The 19552-nt window shown below is 64.9% G+C and overlaps 2 protein-coding genes across 8 annotated transcripts; one reads left to right on the top strand and one right to left on the bottom strand.

Annotated features, from left to right (window-relative positions):
• The first annotated feature begins 43 nt into the window (after positions 1-43).
• PRICKLE4 (prickle planar cell polarity protein 4) lies at positions 44-8899 on the top strand. The gene is made up of 8 exons (XM_083812698.1): positions 44-1740; positions 5765-5917; positions 6057-6164; positions 6244-6381; positions 6470-6670; positions 6901-7087; positions 7172-7483; positions 7780-8899. Exons 2-8 carry the CDS (start codon positions 5768-5770, stop codon positions 8256-8258), a joined length of 1575 nt encoding a protein of 524 aa, XP_083668824.1. The 5' UTR covers positions 44-1740; positions 5765-5767; the 3' UTR covers positions 8259-8899.
• A 188-nt stretch (positions 8900-9087) lies between these two features.
• LOC310887131 (uncharacterized protein) lies at positions 9088-19504 on the bottom strand. 7 transcript variants are annotated; one of them, XM_083812704.1, is made up of 13 exons: positions 19485-19504; positions 14016-14189; positions 13640-13744; positions 12706-12870; positions 12524-12603; positions 12081-12217; positions 11807-11949; positions 11589-11708; positions 11210-11329; positions 10927-11049; positions 10572-10691; positions 9892-9999; positions 9088-9651 (listed from the first exon to the last, which is right to left on the bottom strand). In XM_083812704.1, exons 2-13 carry the CDS (start codon positions 14064-14066, stop codon positions 9469-9471), a joined length of 1455 nt encoding a protein of 484 aa, XP_083668830.1. In that variant the 5' UTR covers positions 14067-14189; positions 19485-19504; the 3' UTR covers positions 9088-9468. The 7 variants fall into 7 exon arrangements, with proteins under 7 accessions (XP_083668830.1, XP_083668829.1, XP_083668826.1 ...); XM_083812703.1 differs by lacking the exon at positions 19485-19504 and adding an exon at positions 15675-17984 and having other exon boundaries at positions 14016-14192; XM_083812700.1 differs by lacking the exon at positions 19485-19504 and adding an exon at positions 15675-17984.
• Positions 19505-19552: the final 48 nt, after the last annotated feature.

The following is a 19552-nucleotide window of genomic DNA, read 5'->3' as shown; positions in this document are numbered from 1 at the left end:
GGCTTATAAGTGGCAATAGTGGGGCAATAGGGGCTTATGGGGGCAATATGGGGTTATACGGGAGATTATAGGGGGCAATAGGGGCTTATGGGAGCATAATAGGGGCTTATAGAGGGCAGTAGGGACTTATAGAGGGCAACAGGGTCTTATGGGGGCATAACAGGGGCTTACAGAGGAGTAATAGGGGCTTACGGGGGGCAATAGGGCCTTATTGGGGGGGGGTTAATATGGGACATTAGGGCAGGAGAGGGTTCGGGGGGGTCAGTGGGGCAGGGGAGCGCAGGGCAGCACAATGCAGCGCGGTTTCACGTCCCCGCAGCACCCCGCACCGTGGCTCTCCCACCAAACCCCCCCGGCTCGGGGCCGGCAGCCCCCCCCCGTCACAGCCCGCACCCACGGGCACCTCGTGGCGCCCCCAGGGCCGGGGCCTGGCTGGAGCTGGAGCCGAGGCCGCGTCCCCTTGCGCTGCTAACGAGGACTTTGCTCGTTAGCGTGGAGGGCGCAGGCAGGGGCAGCCGCGGGGGCCCCCCCGTGCAAAGTCCACCAACGGGCGCGATAAAGCCATGACCAACCTGGCCCCAAACGGCACATCGACCTCCCCGGCACGGAGCTGGGACCTCGCCGGGTGCCCAGGGGGCTGCGAGGCGCCCCCCCCAGCCCCGTCCCCTTTTTCCCTGCTGCTTTCCCAGCCCTGGGGGACTTCACAGAGACACAAAACCCAAAAGTGCTGTGGGACAGCACCAGAACCCCACACCACCACCTCCCTGCGCCCAGCCCGCAGCACCGCCGGCGTGCCGCGGAGCCTGGCCACATCTCCAGACAATTTTCCATCAATTTTCCATCAATTTACTGATTCCCAGCACGGCCCCGAAACGCAGCCCAGCTCCTGGGCCACGGTGCCTGGTCCTGACCCCGCAGAGGGGCTGCGGTGCCTGCGCCCACCCCCGGGGTCTCAGGAGCAGGCAGGGAAAGCTCGGGGTGCATGGAAAGGCAGAAGGACAACGAAGAGGCTCAGCCTCGTAGACAGGCTGATAAATCTCGCCCCGCTCCTTGCCCGGGTGCCGTGGGTGCAGCCGAAGCCGTGCAAATGGCTTTTGGAGACGTCAGGTGTCCCGGGCCTGAGAAGAAAACTGGGACGTGTCGGCTCGCCTCCGGCTAAGCCCTTTGTGAGAGCCCAGCCAAAGGGTTCCCCCGCCCCGAAATTGGGCTGTCACGCCGCTTCCCCTCTTTCATGAAGCTCCGGCTCTTTCTGATGTAGGCAGGAAAATAAAATCGCCGCGCAGCATAAAAGCCACCCGAACGGCAACCCGGGGTGAACCGAGCCGCGGAGGGAGGGGAGGGCGCGGACGCTCGGAAAATGAGAGGTGGGGAGGAAAACAGATGTCATCTGCAGCTTGCTGCCCTGTAGGGTTAACCTCCCCCCCACCCTCCAAGCCTTTGCTCTTCCCCTCCCCGCCCGCTGCTCTGATTCCCTGCCATTGGCTGCCTCTGTAGGTTTAGGCTAAAAAGCCTGTAATTAGGACCCCAGCTGACACAGATCCAATTTCCTGGGCAGGCAGATTAAAAAAAAAAAAAAAGAGAGAAAGAAAAAAATTAGTTTCCCTCGCTCGGCTTGGATGTTTTCCTTTCGCTTTGCGAAGTTTGCCCAGCCCAGGCTCCCTTCCCTCGCCTGCGTCGGAGCCGCTCGGGTGCTCGGGGCTGGACGGGACGGCGGAGCCCAGCGCGGTGGGGAAGGGGCAGGTAGGTGGGCAGGGGTCCCTCGGGGCGGGGAAGGGGCAGGTGGGGTGGGCAGGGGTCCCTCGGGGTGGTTCTTCCCCATATGGGGGCTGAGGGAGCCGGGGCTGGAGGAGAAAACCCTCGGGAATGAGGGGAAATGGGACGATTTCCCCATCCGGGAATTGTTGCGCGGGGAAAGGCAAGGTGGAAGAGCCGGGAGAGGGAGGGGGATTTTTCGGCTGGTTCCTCTCCGGGAAAAACAGGCGGCGGGGAGCAGAGCGCTCCCTCCGCCCCTGCGGTCTTTGTCTTTGGGGGAAACGGCCCCGGAGAGCGCGCGGCGTCCCTCGAGAGCAGGAGACGGTGGCGATGGAGCCACCAAGGCGCCGCCGTACGCGGGGCTGCAGCCCGCAGGTGCAGGGGGCTGGGGGCTGCCCCCTCCCTCGCCCCGAGGAGCCGCGGGGGGCACGGGCCCTGCCGGCACCAAACCCACCGAGGGTCCCCACAGGGGGGCTTCGATGTCCTCTGACGGGGCTTGGGGGGAGCGGGGTGGTTTGGGGCCGGCGATGGAGCTTTCTGCTGATGGCGCTGGGCTGCGATGGCACCGCCAGGATGAAACCCACTCGGTGCAGGGAGCGCGGTGCCGGGCTCGGTTTGTCCCTGCCGACACAGGAGCGAGTGCGTTGCAGCGGGTTAATGGGTTACTCACTGCTCCCTGCTGAGCCGGGACAGAGAAAAATGCGCTAAGAACCCCCCCTGCAGCACCAGCGCTTCCCCCTGTGAGCAAACAAGCCACCCAGCGGGAGCCCCTCCGGTCACTTGGATGGCACCGCGCCGCATGGCCGGGCAGCAGAGGTCCCTGTGATTTGTGCCACAGCACCTCGGCTGCGCGCTGTCCCTGTCCCTCCGCACCGCTGGCCCTGGGGACGGCCGTGCCAGGCACCCAGGCACCGATCCTGCTCCTGCCACCGCAGGTGACTTTGGGGGACAGGCCCCAGCTCGGGCAGCCCGGCCTCGGTTGCTCTGCAGGACGAGCTGCTCCGGCTCGCCTTGCCAGACCTCAGCTTTATCTCAGCCCCAACGCTTCTCCATGGCTCTCCAGCTTCATTTCCACGCACCTCCGCTGCAGCTGTGTTGACGAGAGCTAAAGCAAAAACAGGTTATGGTGGGGGTGAGGCGCGCGCACGGAGCCGTGCCAGGGTTTTGGGGCGCTTGAAAGGGGATCCGGTCTTTTTGGCGATGGCCAGCAGATGCTTTTCCTCGGGGCTGGGGAGCCGGGGAGTGTTTGGTGGAAAATAGGACAGAGGTGTCTGAAAACGGGTCTGGAAAAGGGAGCAGTGCTTCAGAAAAAGCTGTGGCAGGGATGCAGAGCAGCCCCTGGCCGGGCAGGGAAGCGGGAGGCTGCGCTGAATGCGAATGGGCCGGGGCGGCTGCGCCGCACGGTAATGCTGTGACCTTGGCAGGAGAGGGCTGGCAGCCCGCACGCGCTGCCACGGCCAGCCAGGGACGGGGGCTGCTCCCGGGGAGCCAAAGGGGATTAAAATTCCTGTGGGTTTCAGCCTCTTTTACCCAGGGAGCTGCAAGCGCTTCCCACAGAGCTAGAGCTGCCGTGAGAAAAGGACTCGGAGCAGGGAGGGGGACGCTGCGGGGCCACCGAGCCAGGCGGTGCCGGCACCAAAAGGCTCCGAGCAGGCAGGGGAGCACGGCAGGGACATCGCCCGTCCTTTGGAGCAAGCACTGAGCGGGTGCAGGCTGGAGGACCTCCTGGGGCAGGACCAGAGGCTTTTGAAGCCCATGGAAGCTCCACGGGGCGGCACTCAGCCCGTCCGACTGGTCCCTCGCGTGGCCCTGCTGGGGGGACGCGCCGTGCCAGCAGGGAGGAGCAGGTCCCCAACGTGCCCTCCTGCCACCTCCGCTGACGCCAGGGCTGGTGGCCCCGCCGGGAGCATCCCGCATCCCTCCGCGGGCCGGCAGGGCAGGGCGATAGCAGGACTGCCCGCCGGCGGCGAGGAAGGAAGAGGGGACGGGAGCAGAGGAGACGGACCTGTCGGGGCTGCCTGGCTCCTTAGCATGGGAGGCGTGCACCGCTGTCACCGTCTGGGGCTAATTACAGGGACTCGTTTGCAGCCCAGACGGCTGCCAGCCGGCGTAATCACATCAAACCGGGCTGGGCTGGGCTCCCCAGCACGGCCCCATTGATTCACGGCCCTGCCCGCTCCGCTCTCCCCAGCCTTACCCCGCTGACAGCCGCGAGACGGGGAGCCCCGTGCGCCCTGCTGCGGGGCCGCCAGCCCTGCTGCCTCCACGGGGCACCAAAGGGGGCCGATTACAACAAAGCCCCCAAGAGATTAGACAAACGCAGCTTGGAGTCTTAATAATCCAAGCAAAGCCCGAGACGGCCATCCACGTCCCATGGGGAGAGCAGAGGCTTGTTACCAACAGGGACCAAACACTACAGCAGTAGACCCAGGATGCTGGACCCACGGATGTCCTGAGCCAGCACCCCAGGGACAGGGGCCAGCCTCCATCGCAGCTCTAGAGACAAGGTTGTTCGCTGATCCACCACCAGCAGCAGCAGTCAGAGAGGTCCTCACCAAGGCAGGGCTCTCTTTGGGCTGCAAATAGGCGGAATTGGGTCAGACACGTTCTTCCCCCTCCGTGCAGCCCGTCTGTTCCATCCCGGTCTGCCGCGTTAATCATTGACCTGTGCGCCAAGGCAACCTGAGCTGCCCGGGCTGATCCCGCCAGCTCCCAGCTGGAGCACGGAGCAGAAGCTCAGAGCTGGCCGCGTCTGGGTGTCCTGGTGCCCTGAGCCGCTGCGTGGAGGAAGGTGCTGAGAGCTGGGGCTGCCGAAGCTGTTTTACGGGAGCAGCAGGGACGGGGTGGCTGCTTCTGTCCTGGAGCGCCCAGCAGGGAAGCGCCACCTCGGCGCGGAGGAATGAGCTGGGTTTTGTGGCACAGGAGGACCTAGAGCCACCCGCCAGCACACGGTCGCGTGGCTTGAGGGTCACCAAACCGCAGCCTGAGCTCGTGGAAAGCACTTTGGGAGAGACCCGAGGTGCCCACGGTTCGCTGCCCTTTTTCTGGGAGCCTTTTCCCAGGGGGTGGCAGCCCGGCTGCGTGCTCAGCCCCCACGGCAGGTCCCAGCTCCTGCAGGGTGCCCGGGCGAGGTGGCAATGGCACGGCTGGGGACTCGGGGTGCGGGGGGGGGGCGCAGCGTGGCCCCAGCTCTCCCACCTCCCATCCTCACAGGACGCCCGGCAGGCTGCGGGCTGGCGCGCAGGGAGCCACCGCATCGCCGTCTCGCTTTGTTTTGGAAAGCCGAGGCAGGAAGGAAGCGAGCGGTGACAAGTGGCGCGTGGGGAGGAGGGGACGGACGGGGACGGACGGGTTTCCAGCCCGGACCCATTAGCCAGGCAGGCGGTGGCGGCTGGGCGAGCCGGCCGCCCGGGCAGGAACAGCCGCTCAGGGCAGAACAATAGCAGCCCAGGGGGAATAAATTATTTTCCACTGAATTGGGCTAGACCTCGGTCTCCTCCCACTGCTCCGCTCGGGGACGGGCCACTAAACCAGGGGATCGGCTGTGGCAGCAAAGGGCTGGGGGCAGCCAGGGAAAATCTCCTGCTGTGGGTGAGCAAAGAGCCAGCGGGGCTTCCCGAAACCTCTTCCAGGCTGAGCACAAACACCTGGGGTCTCCCCCTGTGCAGCTTCACCCCATCACCATCCTTTTTCCAGTGTTTCCCGCTCAGCAGGCAAAGCCCCAAACCAGCGAACACCCACACCCTCGGTGTGGGTTTGTTTCTCACCCTTGCAGAGAAGGGAACGACCCCCCCCAAGAGCCCTTGCATCTCTGTGGACATTCAGCAAAGGGTCTCGAGGTCCCCATGGCGCGGTGGCTCCGAGCATTGCCCCTGCTGGACCTGCCCAGGGGTCCCTCCCTCTGCCTGCAGGGCAGGTCTGAACCTGGGCACCTGGGATGATGCCTCCTGGGGCCAGCCCCCTTCTCCCCGCCGTGCCGAGGGTCTCCCCAGCTCTGCTCCTCTCTCCGCAGCTCATGTCCCTGCCGAGCCCCGCATGGCCCCAGCGAGACGAGCCCCCCCCCTGCGGCACCGCCACCGGCCTCCCTCCAGCCTCGTCCGACAGCGACTCCGGCTGTGCCCTGGAAGAGTACCTGGAGCCCCCCGCAGACCCCGCGCCCCCCGAGGTGGGCAGCGCCTGGCCCTCGTGGGGCCCCCTTTGCTCCCGCTCTGCCCCAAGGGGGTCAGACACACCTTCAGCTCGAGCTCAGCCGCTTCACCCCTTGATCATCCCCTCGTGTTTCCCTCCCCGCGCCGTGTCCCCAGGTCCCCGTGCGCTTTGAGAGCCGCTCGCCGGAGCCTGCCTCTCCCGCTGACCGGAGCCGGCTCCGCGTCAAAGCCCTCCTGCAGCAGCTGCCTCCTCAGGACTGCGATGTAAGAAACGTATTTATTCGGTGCTGCCCGCCCTGGGCTTTGTTTCCTCGGTGTCCCTCACCTCGGCCTCCCCATGCAGGAGCGGTACTGCCCTGGCCTCGCGGAGGAGGAGAGGAAGCAGCTCCGAGCGTTCAGCGCCCGCCGGAGACGGGAGGCGCTGGGGCAGGGGCTGGCATGTCCCGTGCCAGGTCCCTGCCACGGCTGTCCCTGCAAGGAGGTGAGGTGTCCCCTCCCCCGGGGGCAGCACGCCGCCAAGCCGTCCCCAACAAGCCCCCCTGACCCCGAGCCCCCCCGTGCCTTGCCAGTGCGGCCGGAGGCTGAACAAAGGCGACCCCGGGATTTCGGCGTCCCGGCTGGGAGACCAGTTCTGGCACCCGTCCTGCTTCTCCTGCCACTTCTGCCGCCAGCCCCTGGTGGACCTCATCTACTTCCAGCAGGACGGGAGGATTTACTGCGGCCGGCACCACGCCGAGCTCTTCCGGCCCCGCTGCGCCTCCTGCGACCAGGTGGGTGCCGGCAGGGGAGATGCTTTTAGCTCCCTTTTGCCTTCATTAAATGCTCCGTGCGTGGCTGGGAGCCGCAGACACAGCGGGCTGGGCCGGAGGAAGGATTCCTTCCCGAGCCCTGCGCGGAGCCCCGTGCCTGCCCCGAAGTCCCTCGGCACCCAAAAAGCACGCAGCGGGTTGCGGGTTTTCTGGCCGGGTGCGTACGGGACGGGTCCTTTGTCCCCCTCCAGCTGATCTTCATGGAGGAGTGCATCGAGGCGGAGGGCCGGTGCTGGCACCCGGAGCACTTCTGCTGCCTGGAGTGCGACGCGCCGCTGCGCGGGCAGCGCTACGTGATGAGGAGCGGGCGGCCCTGCTGCCGCGGCTGCTTCGAGAGCCTCTTCGCCGAGCCGTGCCAGGCCTGCGGGGACCCCATCGGTACGGGCACGCGGGTCGGGAGGGTTGATTTGCGGGGAGGTGGCCGCGGGGGCAGCCCCCTGCTCACCTGCGGTCACCCCTCAGGTGTCGACAGCGAGGAGGCCACGCACCAGGGGCTCCACTGGCACGCCCGAGCCCCCTGCTTCTGCTGCAGCCTGTGCCGAAAGCCGCTGCGGGGGCAGCCCCTCACCGCTCGCCACGGGCGGCTCTTCTGCTCCGAGAGCTGCAGCCTGGGGCGGGACGCGGCCTCCAGCGCCTCCGACTCCTCCGACTCGGCCTTCGTCTCGGCCCCGTCCCCCGACTCGACGCCCGTCTCCCGAGCCGGCCACGCAGCCAGGACCGCCACCGGGAGCGCCTCGGCGGCTGGGGCATGCAGGCATCGGGCGGAAGGGGCCGGTAGGGATCCGAGCGCTGCGTTTGTGGGGTGCTGGGAGGGAGATGGAAGCAAACCAGGCTCTGCTTGGCCGCTGCAGAGCCCCGGGGTGCTTCGGGGGTGTGTTGTATGAGCGCAGCCCCAATCGGGGCTGTAGCAGCAGCCCCCAGCACCCGGCGCACCTCCTGCAGCAGGGCAAGCGGTGGCAGCTGCAGGGCGGTTGCAGCAGCCTTGTCTTGCACCCAGGCAGCCCTCGCTGCAGAACCAGGGCAGGCTCAGCTCTCTCCTTCCTCACCCTTCCCTGCTTTCCTTCTTGCAGAGACGTTTCTGGATCAGGCCTCCCTGCATCCTGCGTTCAGGAGCCTCGAGGACCACGAAGCAGCCACGGAGAGGAGCAGGGACGCAGCGCACGCGGGGATGCAGGGGCCACCGGGCAGCCCCCAGCCCGGCACAGAGGGTCCCAAGGGGCTTGGAGCCCCAGGCCACCCGGTTTCGGGGGCTCCCGGTGCCCAAACCCCAGCAGGTGACGGAAACCCACACCTCCAAGCGGGGCTGTCCCCCGCCCTACACAGCCCACGGCCAGACGACATCGACCTGCAGGACATCGCGGAAGAGGATGACTCTTGGTGTCCCACCTGCTCCTCATCTTCGGACTCGGACTCGGAAGAGGAGGGCTTCTTCTTTGGGAAGCCCATTCCCAAGCCCGGGATGAGCTCCCTGGGCAGGGAGCCCCCGGAGCGGGCCGGGTGCAGGACGGCGAAGCTGCGGGGCAGCAGCAAGCACTGCAGCGTGTCCTAGCGCGGGGCCGCTCAGCGAGCGGGGGCCCCCTCGCCGGGGTAGCACTCTGCACGGTATTTAAGCAGGAGGACAGCAGCTGGAGGAGGGGGGGTGGGGGGGGGTCCTTTTCCCCGGCCCCACCGCATCCTGCCGGCCCCTGCCGTGGTCTCCGTGCATTCCGAGCGCGTTTTGGACACGGCCCAAGGCTGGTGGGGAGAAGCCGCCGGGATCCTTTCACCGGCAGCTGCAGGCGAAGCACAGCCTGCAATTCCTGCTGGCCTCTCCCGCAATTAGGAACAGGTAAAGCGAGTAGGGAGCAGGGAGGCAGCAGCCCGCACCGGGGCACGGTCTCCAGCTCCCGTCCCAGACAAGCCGGCAGCCTCGGAGAGCAGCCGCGCGCCGGGGAGGGCGGCCAGGGGCTTAGGACAAGGGCAGAGACCTGCACCGTCCTGCTGCAGGGGCTCCTGCCCGACTTGGACAGGAGGGGTCTGGCCACCGGGGTCAGATCCAGACGCCGGGTGGGGGTCTCTCACCCGCAGGGACTCTGTGGAGGGGCGCTGATGCCGTCCCGTAGGGTGCTGCCGCCACGGGGAGGGGAATGGTGGGGCAGCCCCGCTGCCCCCCGCGGACGATGCTCCAATAAAGCTCAGCTGAGACCTGAATGCAGGAGAGCCGACCGTGCCTGGCCTGTTCCTTCCCACCCCAGGTTCGGCAGCGTTGGCCGTGCTGCTGGAGATCCACGGACCCCAGGAGAGGGTCCCCATGGTAGGACCAGGCTGGGGGGGGGGGTCACCGCGGGTCCCTGCACGCTGACCCCGGCAGAGCAGGACCAGAACAACGGCAGCGCAGGGGCTGCGAGGACCAAAGCTCATTTATTTTTATTTTTTAAAAAAACAAGACCAAAGCCCAGGGTTTAAGGGAGCAGCACAAAACCACAAGAAGGGAGCAAGGAGCTCTTAGAAGGGGGGAGCCCTCCCTTGCCCTCTGCCCCAGCTGCTCTCCCTCCCGCCACCCTCCAGTAAAACCAGCTCCTTCTTTTCTTGCAAATTCAGGTCCGGGTAGGGCTCGTCCCTTACCCCAGGGTGGGGACAACCCGCCCGCGCCCCCATTACCTGCTGCAAACACCAATTTCTGGCCGCCCCCCGAAACCAGCAGTGCCCCTTCCACCTCCGGGAGGGACGGAGGGACCGCACCGACCCCGACACGGGGGCTCCACACCTTCGCCCCCGGCTCAGGGGCTGGGGGTGCTGGAGTCGTAGCTGTCGATGAAGTCCTCCAGCTCCTGGAGGTGGTGGGTGCGCACCTGGCGCAGGTTGGCCCTCAGCGCCAGCCCCAGCGCCGCCTCCATGGAGGGCTCCTTCTGCAGCAGCATCGTGGCCACCACGGCGATGGTCAGGCTGAACTGCTGGTAGGACTGCAGGGAGAGGCAAAGGGTCAGCACGGGGCGCCCCAAAACCTCCCTGCCAGCAGCACGAAGCCCTCTTGGGGACTTTTTTTTCCCCCAGGGGTGACAGCCCCTTCCCACAGCACCTGGGGCTGCCCCACGGCTTGCCCATCACCCCGTGTCACCTTATTCCCCGTGGATTTTGAACCTCGAGGGTGTCCCCTTCTCCTTGGCTAGCCCCAGACCCCGCGTGTGCCCGCCAGGACTCACCAGCTCGATCTCCTTTTTCCTGGCAAGGACAGCGGCGGAGCGCAGGTCCGTGCTGGCCGGGGAGGGTGCGGAGAGCGTGGAGCAGAGCGAGGGCTGGCAGGCTGCAGCCTGGGCAGGGGAAAAGTGAGGGAAGGTCGGATGCTGTGAAAGGGAGAGGGAGCAGGCAACGGAACAGGAGCGGGGTTGGGACCGAATCGGGGCTGCTGGGGACCGGCCACCCTGAGGGGGCACCCACCGGGACCTCGCCACCCCCTTCCCTCCCAGCACAGCCCTGGCAGCAGCGCCTCTGAGACCCGAGGGCCCCTCTAGCTGATTTCTCTTCCCCATTAGGCAGTAATTAAGCCACTCTGCAACACTCTCGTTTGCTTTGTTAAAGCTCCAGTCCTGGGGTCGGTCACGCTCCAGCGCACTCTCAATCCCCGAGTTATTTTTTTGGCCTTTCTCCAAGCCGTCTCCAATTTATCGGCATCTCCTGCACGGCCGACAGCAGGGCTGATACGGGCGCTGCATCCAGACAAAGCGGCGCTTTAACCCCAGCACATAATCCTGTGGCTGGGAAGGCCAGCGAGAAAATCCCCCCGGGGCTCCTGGGTTAAATTGGTGTTCCTGAGCCTCGCTGCAGGTGTTCCCAGGGACACGAGGGCACCGTTCCTGCCCAGAAGGGAGGGCAGCGCACGTACCAGCTCCGTCCCACCCACAGGAGGGTGCCCTGTCCCAGGTGACGCTGCTGGCTCGGTGCAGACATCGGAGCTGGCCTGGCTGGGCTGTGCATCGGGCTCCACAGCAGCTCCTGGTGAGACCTGCGAGTTTTCGGAGGGATGAAAGCCACCAAGAAGCATCAGGAGAGAAAGCACCCAGGGGAAGAAGGCAGCAGCTGTGCGAGAGCAGCGGGAGCCAAGCAAACGCTGCTGCCCTCACGAAGGGAAACCTCAGCAGGAGGAAACGCTACGGAGCAGCGCAGCCACGGCCTGAAACCCGTCCCACCACGGGCAGCTGCTGCTGTGCCCGGGAGAGCAGGCAGAGCCCAGCACCTACCTCCACACCCGGGCTAGCTGCGGCGCTGCCCGTCTCAGCAGGCTCCGGAGGGGCTGAGGGGCTGCGGGGTTGTGACCCAGCACCTGCTCCGGCCTCGGGGGCACTTTGGCTGCACAGCTCTACCTGCACAAAGCATTTCAGGTGCATTTCAGAGGCCGCAGAGGGCTGTCAGTGCAGCCCAGGCAAATGGGAAAATGAGGCTTATGGAGAGGGCTGCAAAATCCCACCTCCCCTGTGGCACTGCAGTTAGGCAGAAAGAGGAGACAGATGCATCGGCTCGTACCTGCTCGAAGTCCTCCTCCTTCCCGGTACAGGTGTTCTCCGGCAGGACTGGCTCCGTTTCCAAAGCAGAGGGGCCCTGGCCCTGGCTGCCTGCAGCTTTCTGCCCGTCTTCTGGCTCGACCTGGGGACAGGGAACGGCATGAGGCAGGGACATTCATCCGTCCTGGGGAGAAGAGCTGGGGAACAGGACAGACAGGGTGCTAAAACCCCAAGGAAACCAGGGGCTTCGCAGCCCCAGAGAAGCCAGGAAAACACCCCACATTCTGTCAAAGAGACAGTGAGCGAAAGGGCTGGGTGAGAGAAGCAAGATGTTACACGGGATGAAGGGATCCTCTGAGCCAGGCAGCTCCTGGGGGTGCAAACATCCCTGCACTTCATACCAGCTTTGCTTCTGCCGCTGGCTCCTGCTCCGCAGCCTGAGGATCAGTGGCTGGGCTCTTCTGCGGGGAGGCTGCTGGCGCGGGGGGCTCCGACACCTCTCCGCTCGCTGCCGGCAGGCCCTGGGGGAAATCACGTTGGTCAGGGGCACGGCAGCACCACGAGAGCCACGTGGCCACAAAATGCGGGTCAGCGCCGCGTGCTGGAGGCAAAAACCCACCTCATCCACCTGCCCCCCGCTCTGCACGCTGTCTTTGCAGGCGCTAGCTGGCTGGGGAGCGTCGGGGTGCTGCGGCTCCTCCTTGCCTCCTGGCTGGCTCTGCTGGGGGCAGGACTGGGAGGACTTGGAGGACGCGTGCTTCCCTGCGGAGCGAGAAGCACAACGGGACCAAATCCACCAAATCCTAACCCCTGCCACGGAGATGCTGCTGGCTGCGCACACCGTGGCAGCGCCCTGGGCATCCCCAGGCAGGCGCCGTCGTGGCAGCACGAACCTTTGGAGAGCTGGGGAGAGGCCGGGCCGTGGTACGCCGACGTCTCTTGCTGGACATGACGAAGGAGTCGGCAGCGTTTCTGGCGCAGGCCACGAGAGCGCCAGGGCGGGCAGCCTTCCTGGAAGGCTCCTTGCTCCCTGCAGGGTTAAAGACAGCCCCCGTGGGAAATTTAGGCTGGCGGGGATCTCTGGTGCAACCTCGCACCCGGAGCAGGGTCAGCGTCGCTGCTGCATCGCCCTGGAGCAGTATTTACCCCGCCTGCTGCCCCTAGCCCTCCGCTGCGCGCCACAGCTGAGCCTGGCCTCGTTTGTGCGTGCTGGGCAGCCCCCTCGTCCCCAGGGGGGCCACCCCGTGGGAGCTGCGCTCAGCCCGGACCCGCAGCCTGGTGCGGGATCCGTCCCCTTCTCCAGCCCGTGCCCCCTGCCCTCGGTGCGGGCACCCACCATGGGTAGTCGGCGGGGTGCTGCTCCTCTCTGGAGAACTCAGACCAGGCGAAGCAGCCCGGGGCAAACAGCGGCGGCACCTGCGGGGAGCGGCAGATTTAGGCACCGATCCCGGGGCACCGCGCCTGGCACAGCCATGGCCCCGCCAGCCCTCCCCAGCCCGCCTCCCCTCACCCCCTCACCGGGTACGAGTCCTCGGTAAAGTTTTCCTCGGGTCTTTGGTACTCTTCTCTGTAGTGCCAGGGGGGTGGCGGACGGGGACAGTCGTGCGGTGCCCACCTCCTGTCCTCCTCCATCCTATGGAAGTTGGCGGGGCCGGGGAAAGGCCGGGGGTGCCGGGGACCGGGCTGCCAAGGCAAGGCACCGCTGGTGAGGCCTTGGGGCGGCTCATTTAGGGCAGCTCGCTTAGGGCAGCCACATATCCCGTGGGCTTTCCAGCAGGAGTTTTGGTTTTACTCCTGTTCTCCCTTCCCGCTGTGGCTCCAAGCTCTTCCTTTCTCCTGCTTCCAGGGGAGCCTCAGTTTTGGTCACCCTAAATTTACAGGTGACCCCTGTCCTGTCCCCCTTGGCCGGGGAGGAGATAGGTTTGTTTGAATCTCTGGGGCGGAGGGCGAGACACTACGAGTCTTTCAGGGTTTCAACAAGGTTAAACTTTGACTGACGGTTTCCTGAGGAATTATTAGACGCTGGGCAAAAGCACGTATGTTCCAAATAAAGAAAAAATAAATAAATATAGGGATTGAGAGATAGAGAGAGGCATCACCACCCGTGGATCCCGTGTTGACTCGGCCTCCTCAGGCTCTCAGGTGGTGGGCGCACACCCGGACGCTTTGGTGTCAGGGTTTCTCAAGCTCAGTCCCCACCTCTGTGGGCAGATCCAGGAGTCCTACACAGCCCTTTCCCGGGCGCGCATGTTTCATATTGGGAAATGTTTGAGAAATGAGTCCGGGGTAGTTCTGGGGGTCTGAGAGAGACGCTGCCCTGCCTTCGTGAGGCCCGCTCCCTCACCCTTGCCCCTGTCAAGGCAGATGGCTAAGACATAACGAGAAGTGCGCTGCGGTTGCTCGGGGGAGCTGCACCCCACAAACCCCAAGAGCCCTGCCCTCATCCCCTTACCGGGTGCCTGTTATGCCCGCCTCTCCAGGGCTGGCGCTCCCACGGCGGCTCGTACCAGTTGTCCTGGGGGCTGGGAGCGTGGGGTCTGGGCTGCCACGGACCGGGCTGCAGGGAGGACACGGGGAGCAGAGAGCAGGATGAGGCCCTCCCCTCCGCCGCTGCCTCTCTCCGAACCAGAGGGATGCTGAGCCCAGAGCCCACCCAGCCGAGCTCCCAGCCAACTCCCAGTCTTCCCAGTTCCCCCACGCACCGCGGTGATGCTCCCTCAGCTCCTCAGCATCCCAAGGGCTGGGGCAGCGGGCGCCCATCCTCACCACCCCAGAGAGGAGCCCCACGGAGCCCCCGCGCTCCCACCACCACCACCACCACCACCTACCTCCCAGGGAGCGGCCGGGTGCCCCCTCCTGCGGCACTTGTTGGAGAACATCTCGCCGGCACGTCTCACAGGGAGGAGGCCCTCGGGAGGTCAGCGGCGCTCAGCTGCGGAGGGAGAGGTGTGGGAGAACGCGTCCCGCAGGACGGACGTCACCATCGGCTCGGGGACAGCTTCCTGCTGGGGGCAAAGCAGACCTCCTGCTCCTTGTCCCAGGAGGGGACGCGGGACCCCCCCCGTGCCAGCGCTGCTCCCCGGCACCGCACACCTCTGCTCCCCGCTTTCCCTGCCTAGCCCGGGCTCTGCCCGCTCGCGGCGAGGTTTCCGTCACCCCGTGCAAAGCGCACGGGGTCAGGGCGCCCGGCGGCACCACCCCGCTATTGTTCCCTTGGGCTCGCAGCCGAGCCGCACGGCTGCCCCGGCGCCAGGCACCGCTCGGGCTCCCCGTGGAGGCGAGGGTGTCCGAGCCCTGTGGGTGCGCCCAGGCACTCTGCAGACCGGGAACAGCGCTTGCGGCTTCCCCACCGGCGGGCAGCCGGGCGTTTATCCCACGGGACGCCGTCGGAGCGAGCAGGGGGCCAGCTGTGACCCCACAGCAGCCGACCTAACCCCAAGCAGCCGGCTCCCAGGGGACGCAGGCAGCCTCATGCCAGGAGTCACCAGAGACGCGGCGCACGCACCGATCCCTCGATCCCTCGCCCCACAGGTCGGCAGGGAGCAAGCGAGGAGAGTACGGAGAGCGAAAGCAAGAAGTTAAGCCTTTTTGTCCCCAGACTGAGGTTTTACCTGGCAGGGCAGGCCCAGGTGGGCCTAGAAGGGAGCTCACCGCCTGGAAACAGCCCCAGCGAGCAGCGGAGTCAGCAGGGCCGGGACCCCCTGCACGCAGAGGGCCCTTCCCTCCCCCTGGGGGCTCTCAGCAGCTCCCCTTGCTGAACGCGACCCAGCAGCAAGCGGCAACTGGGTGCTAATTTTCGCCCACGAAGCTTCCCTCGGTTGGCCCCCTCCTGCCCATTTATTTCCTGGGAGGGGCCACACGCCGGACTGATGCCCTCGAGGAGCTTCTGCTATTTGCGGAGCCCTTCCTCAGGCTGCCTGCGGCTGGTGAGAACAAACACCCCTCCGCAGGGGGTGTGCTCGGCAGGACCACCAGACACCCCCCCCCACCACCGAGGGCCGCCCGGCCCCCCCGGGGCAGTCCTGCCGGTGTTCCCAGACCGGCCTCTGATAACCGGGGACGGCCGATTCCTTCTCTTTACCTCCCCTCCCTCGTCAAACGAAGCGCAGTTGGATGCAAACCTCCCAGATCGCCGCGCCGCACCAGCCGCTCCGCCAGCCCTGCCGCAGGGAGCCCACCTCTGGGGGTCCTGCAGGGCTGTTTGGGGTGGGGGGGAGTCGGGCACAAAGCCACCGTGAGACCCCCCCCATCCCCATCCCCAGCGCCTGCCTCCCTCCGCCTGGCTTGGTCACGGCCACGCGGTCCCCAGGATGCCCCCAGCCTTGTGCCGGCGGTATTTTGGGGAGCAGGGCACCCCAGCGGCGCGGCTGCTCCGGCACAGCCCGAGGAAGCGAAAGGGAAGAGGCGAGAGCAGGGTCTGGGCAGCGCGGTGGCACCGGTGCGGGCCACGGCCCAGCGCGGAGGGACGCTGCCATCGTCGCACCCACCTCTGCGGACGCCGGGAGCAGCGAGAGGTTCGCCGAGAGCCGCTCGGGGACGACGACGTGGCGCCGGGGGCCGCTCACCTCCCGGCACCGCCGCCGGGCTCGTGGCCTGCTCGCAGCATGGCCGGCCCCCCACGCGGCGCCAGGCACGGAGCCCGCGGCAGCTCCGAGGCTTTCCCGAGGCTGCCGCCGGTCGAGGCACCCCTTCCCGGTGCGGCCAGGCGCAAAGCAGCTCCGCCGGGGCGCCTACAGCCTCTCCTCATCCCTCTCCGGCTGCATTTCCACTGGGAATGGCGTCCCCGGTTTGTTAGCGCCGGGCAGATGTGTCAGTGCTAGGCGCAGGCACCTCGCCCAGGCGCGTAACGAGATGCATGGCTTTCCTGACGCTTAACGAACATCTGCTTCGGCTCAGGTCTGACAGTAGCTGTGGGTTTGGCTGGGGGCTGGGAACGCGTTGATAACGAGCTGGCCCAAACTGGTCTGCCCAGCAATGCAAAACTCAGAGCGTAAATCCAAGTTTGTGACCTTGTAGGAGGGTAGGAGGGGAGACGGGGGAGTAGGGAGACTCGGAGCGAGTTTGCTGAGCCAAACGTTAGGAAAGGAGGAGATAAAAGGAAAAGCCCAAAGCCCGAAGCAGAGCAAAATCCTTCAGAGATGCCAAACGAGCAGTGCTGCTCACAGGGATGGGGCAGCTCGTGGCCCGTTGGAGCTGGCTGCCTCTCAACGCTGCTCCCACCGGGCAGATAACACACAGCTCTCCAGCTGGTCGGTTAATTATAGTCTCTAATAGCTATAAATCAATTAACTAACTGGGTGGATCAATTAGCTCTCGGGGATTTGGGAAAAGAGTACGGCAGCGTGGACAAATTGTCTGCAGCAGGGACAAATTGTCTGCAGCGTGCCCGGCGTGGCAGCACATCACCCTCAGGAGGGGAAACGCGCAGCTACGGCAGCTCCTCGGCTGGCGCACGTCTTCCTACCAGAGTCAGGTCCTCCTCCTGGTGACCCAGCTGTCCCCGAAGAGGAGGATAAATAAATAGCTCCCGGGGACCACGGGGACGGTGTCCCCTGGAAGAGCAGGCTGCCTCACCCAGGAGGAGCACCACAAAATTTGGCCCGGGATTCCTGTCGATTGTCCGATTCCTTGCATAGCCTCCAACGCGTCTTCACGGCCGTTGTCCGTCTTTCTCATCGAGCTTTTAATTGCAATTAAGTCTGCGGAGCCCGTGCATGAGAGAAACTGCAGATGCAGAGGTGGCTTGGGGAGCAACGCGTAAGGGGAAGACTGGAGCAGGGTCAAGCCCTGGCTCGATGCGCTCATCTCGTCCCAGTTCGGGCAGTGAACGTCCTGCCCCGCCGACAGTCATCAGTCACGGTGACCCTGGCACCTCGTCACTGCAGCACGGCGTTGTTTGACATGTAACCACACGGGCACAGTAATATATAACCTGCTGTCAAAGAGAAAAGAGCACGCAAATTGCAGCAGGGATGTCTGCAATTACAGCGAGAGCAGTAACAGTGCCAGGGTCGTACGATAAACCTGGGTGGCTGCGAACACCATGGGCACTGCAGGAACACCAAAATTAGGCACCTTCGGAGGGAAAGCGGTGGCAGTTCTGTGGTGGCAGTTCTTGTGCTGAGAGGATTTCTCATCTCCTGAGAGCACGAGGGTGCTGCACCGCAATATCCTCCTGGTCCTGCCGAGGGCACCGTGACTGTGCCAGGATGTGCTGCGGCTTGGCCGATCCAGCGCAGGGCACAAATCCCTGGTGTAGCGTTGATCTTACTACTCCCTGTTTGCTCCAGGCAGGCAAAATCCCAAAATTCAGCACTGCACGTAGTGCCTTTCCCTCTGTCCTCCGCGGCCATCCTTCTGTCCGTAGCTGTGCGACTTCTGCTGCAAAGCTGAGCCTTTGGTATCTGCCCTAAACTGGCCAGACCCCAATTCGCAAGGTTTGCAGTCCCTGGGGACAACAGCAGAGACTGAACGGTGCCAGTCGCCTGCGTGGGCTGTGCGTGTCCCCCGCAACGAGGATGGCCCAAAGCCACTGCAAGTGCCCCAGACAGAGGTGGGAAAGTTCCCCGCGGAGCTGGCAGAGAACAAAGTTTTCCAAATAAGCTGTGAGGGCTGAAACAGCAGCTCCGGGAGTGGTGGAACAGGCTTGTGAAAGGGCAGACCCCAGGGGCTAAGGAAAGCAGGGAAGAGTGGGATGAGGCAGAACTGAGAGCGGTTACAGTTCTGCAAACTGCAGCGAAGGAGCAGGAAGGAATCGAGAAGAAATAGGGAATTTTTACGAAGTGACTGGCAGCACCGCGGAGCCAGAGCCAAGCAAGAGGAGCCTGCACAAACCTGTGCCCAACTACTGCGAAGCCTCGGGGGTTACAGGCGCTGGCGATAACCTGCAGAAGCTGCGTGCAGGCAGCCGGGAGCTGAGCTTCAGCAAAGCGAACAAGAAATTGTACGAAGCTACAGAAGTACAGGGAGGGATGGAGGAAACGGGAGAGATGTTTTCCAAACAACACTGCTGGAACGCCGTCCTGCCCACGCTCACACCGAGCAGTGCCCTTTGGAGCGCAGCAGCGTGCGTTACAAACCGTGGCAGCCGTGCCTGGAAATTTCCCAGTCAGACACATTTACAGCCCACGCAGCGTTTCAGGCATCCCCCCCCCCTGCTTTCTACGCATTTTTCTCTTATCTTATCTCGCATCCTGCAGGCAGCAAGCCCCGGGCAGCGGCACGGCCGCCCTTATCACCCGCTGTGCAAACCTCGTTCCCAGGCATGTCAATTGTCTGGTCCTGCCGGCGCTGGCTCGGCCGGGAGGTGACAGCGTTCACCAGGCCGTAACTTTCCGCACCACAAACGCCTGGCCGGGGACACCGCTGATTTTCAGCTGCACCAGCACCACGCCAGAGCTGGGGTGGATGTGCCCGATCCCCAGCAGCGTGTGTTTGCCAGCGCTTGTGCAAGGCTTTTTGCTTTTGGAAGCGGCCATAAAGGTGGCCCGGTTATGATTAGAAAAAATATATAGCCAAAGAGGTCTGTTAGCATGCGAAGTGCCAGCTTGGGAACCCAGTGCATCCTTGAGGTGAATCCTTAGGAAGCGCAGCTAACCTGAGACATGCTGAGAAATCCTTAGTAAGTACAGAACAGAGAAACTACAATATAGTAAGGAACTCTAATAACTAACGTATTGTCTGAGAAAGTGAAAATCAGTAACAGTCACTGGCTGCTCCAGGTGGCAGTGCCCCACATCCCCTTAGGCGCCATCCCCTGAGGTGCAGCCCTTTGAAGTGCAGCCCCCTGAAGAGCAGCAGGGGCCCTTTGGGGAACAGCCCCCTGAGGCACAACCCCTCGAGGAGCATCCCTTTGATGTGCAGCCCCTTGAGGAGCAGCTCTTTGAGGCGCAGCCCTGTGAGGCGCAGCCCTTGAGGAGTCGCCCCCTGAGTTGCAGCCCTGTGAGGCACAGGAGGAGCCCCTGAAGCACAGCCCTTGGAGGCGCAGCCCCGAGGCAAAGCCCCCTTGAGGCGCAGCCCCCTGAAGCACATCCCCCTGAGGAGCAGCCCTTTGAGGCACATCCCCTGAGGCTCAGTCCCGCTGAGGAGCAGCCCCTGAGGAGGAGGAGCAGCCCCTTGAGGCACATCCCCTGAGGAGCAGCCCTTTGAGGCACATCCCCTGAGGCTCAGCCCTCCTAAGGTGCAGCCCCCTGAAGCACATCCCCCTGAGGAGAAGCCCTGTGAGGTGCAGCCCCTCGGGGAGCAGGAGCAGCCCCTTGAGGCACATCCCCTGAGGAGCAGCCCCTTGAAGAGCAGACCTTTGAGGCACGTCCCCTGAGGCTCAGTCCCCCTGAGAAGCAGGCGGCCCCCCCCCGCCCCCGCGCCT

Source organism: Anser anser (genome assembly GCF_964211835.1).
Source record: "Anser anser genome assembly, chromosome: 27".
Lineage (NCBI taxonomy): Eukaryota > Metazoa > Chordata > Aves > Anseriformes > Anatidae > Anser > Anser anser.
The sequence above is the reverse complement of the archived record's forward strand: the minus strand, read 5'-3'. Positions and strand labels throughout refer to the sequence as shown.

Excerpts from the sequence above, each read along its gene's own strand:
- PRICKLE4 (XM_083812698.1), top strand. The coding sequence starts at position 5,768 with ATGTCCCTGCCGAGCCCCGCATGGCCCCAGCGAGACGAGCCCCCCCCC. Across the intron at positions 6,165-6,243 it reads TGCCTCCTCAGGACTGCGAT|GAGCGGTACTGCCCTGGCCT; the intron begins GTAAGAAACGTA and ends CTCCCCATGCAG. Across the intron at positions 7,484-7,779 it reads GCATCGGGCGGAAGGGGCCG|AGACGTTTCTGGATCAGGCC; the intron begins GTAGGGATCCGA and ends TCCTTCTTGCAG.
- LOC310887131 (XM_083812704.1), bottom strand. The coding sequence starts at position 14,066 with ATGTTCTCCAACAAGTGCCGCAGGAGGGGGCACCCGGCCGCTCCCTGG. Across the intron at positions 12,218-12,523 it reads CACCCCGCCGACTACCCATG|GGAGCAAGGAGCCTTCCAGG; the intron begins GTGGGTGCCCGC and ends TTAACCCTGCAG. Across the intron at positions 9,652-9,891 it reads GGAAAAAGGAGATCGAGCTG|TCCTACCAGCAGTTCAGCCT; the intron begins GTGAGTCCTGGC and ends CTCTCCCTGCAG.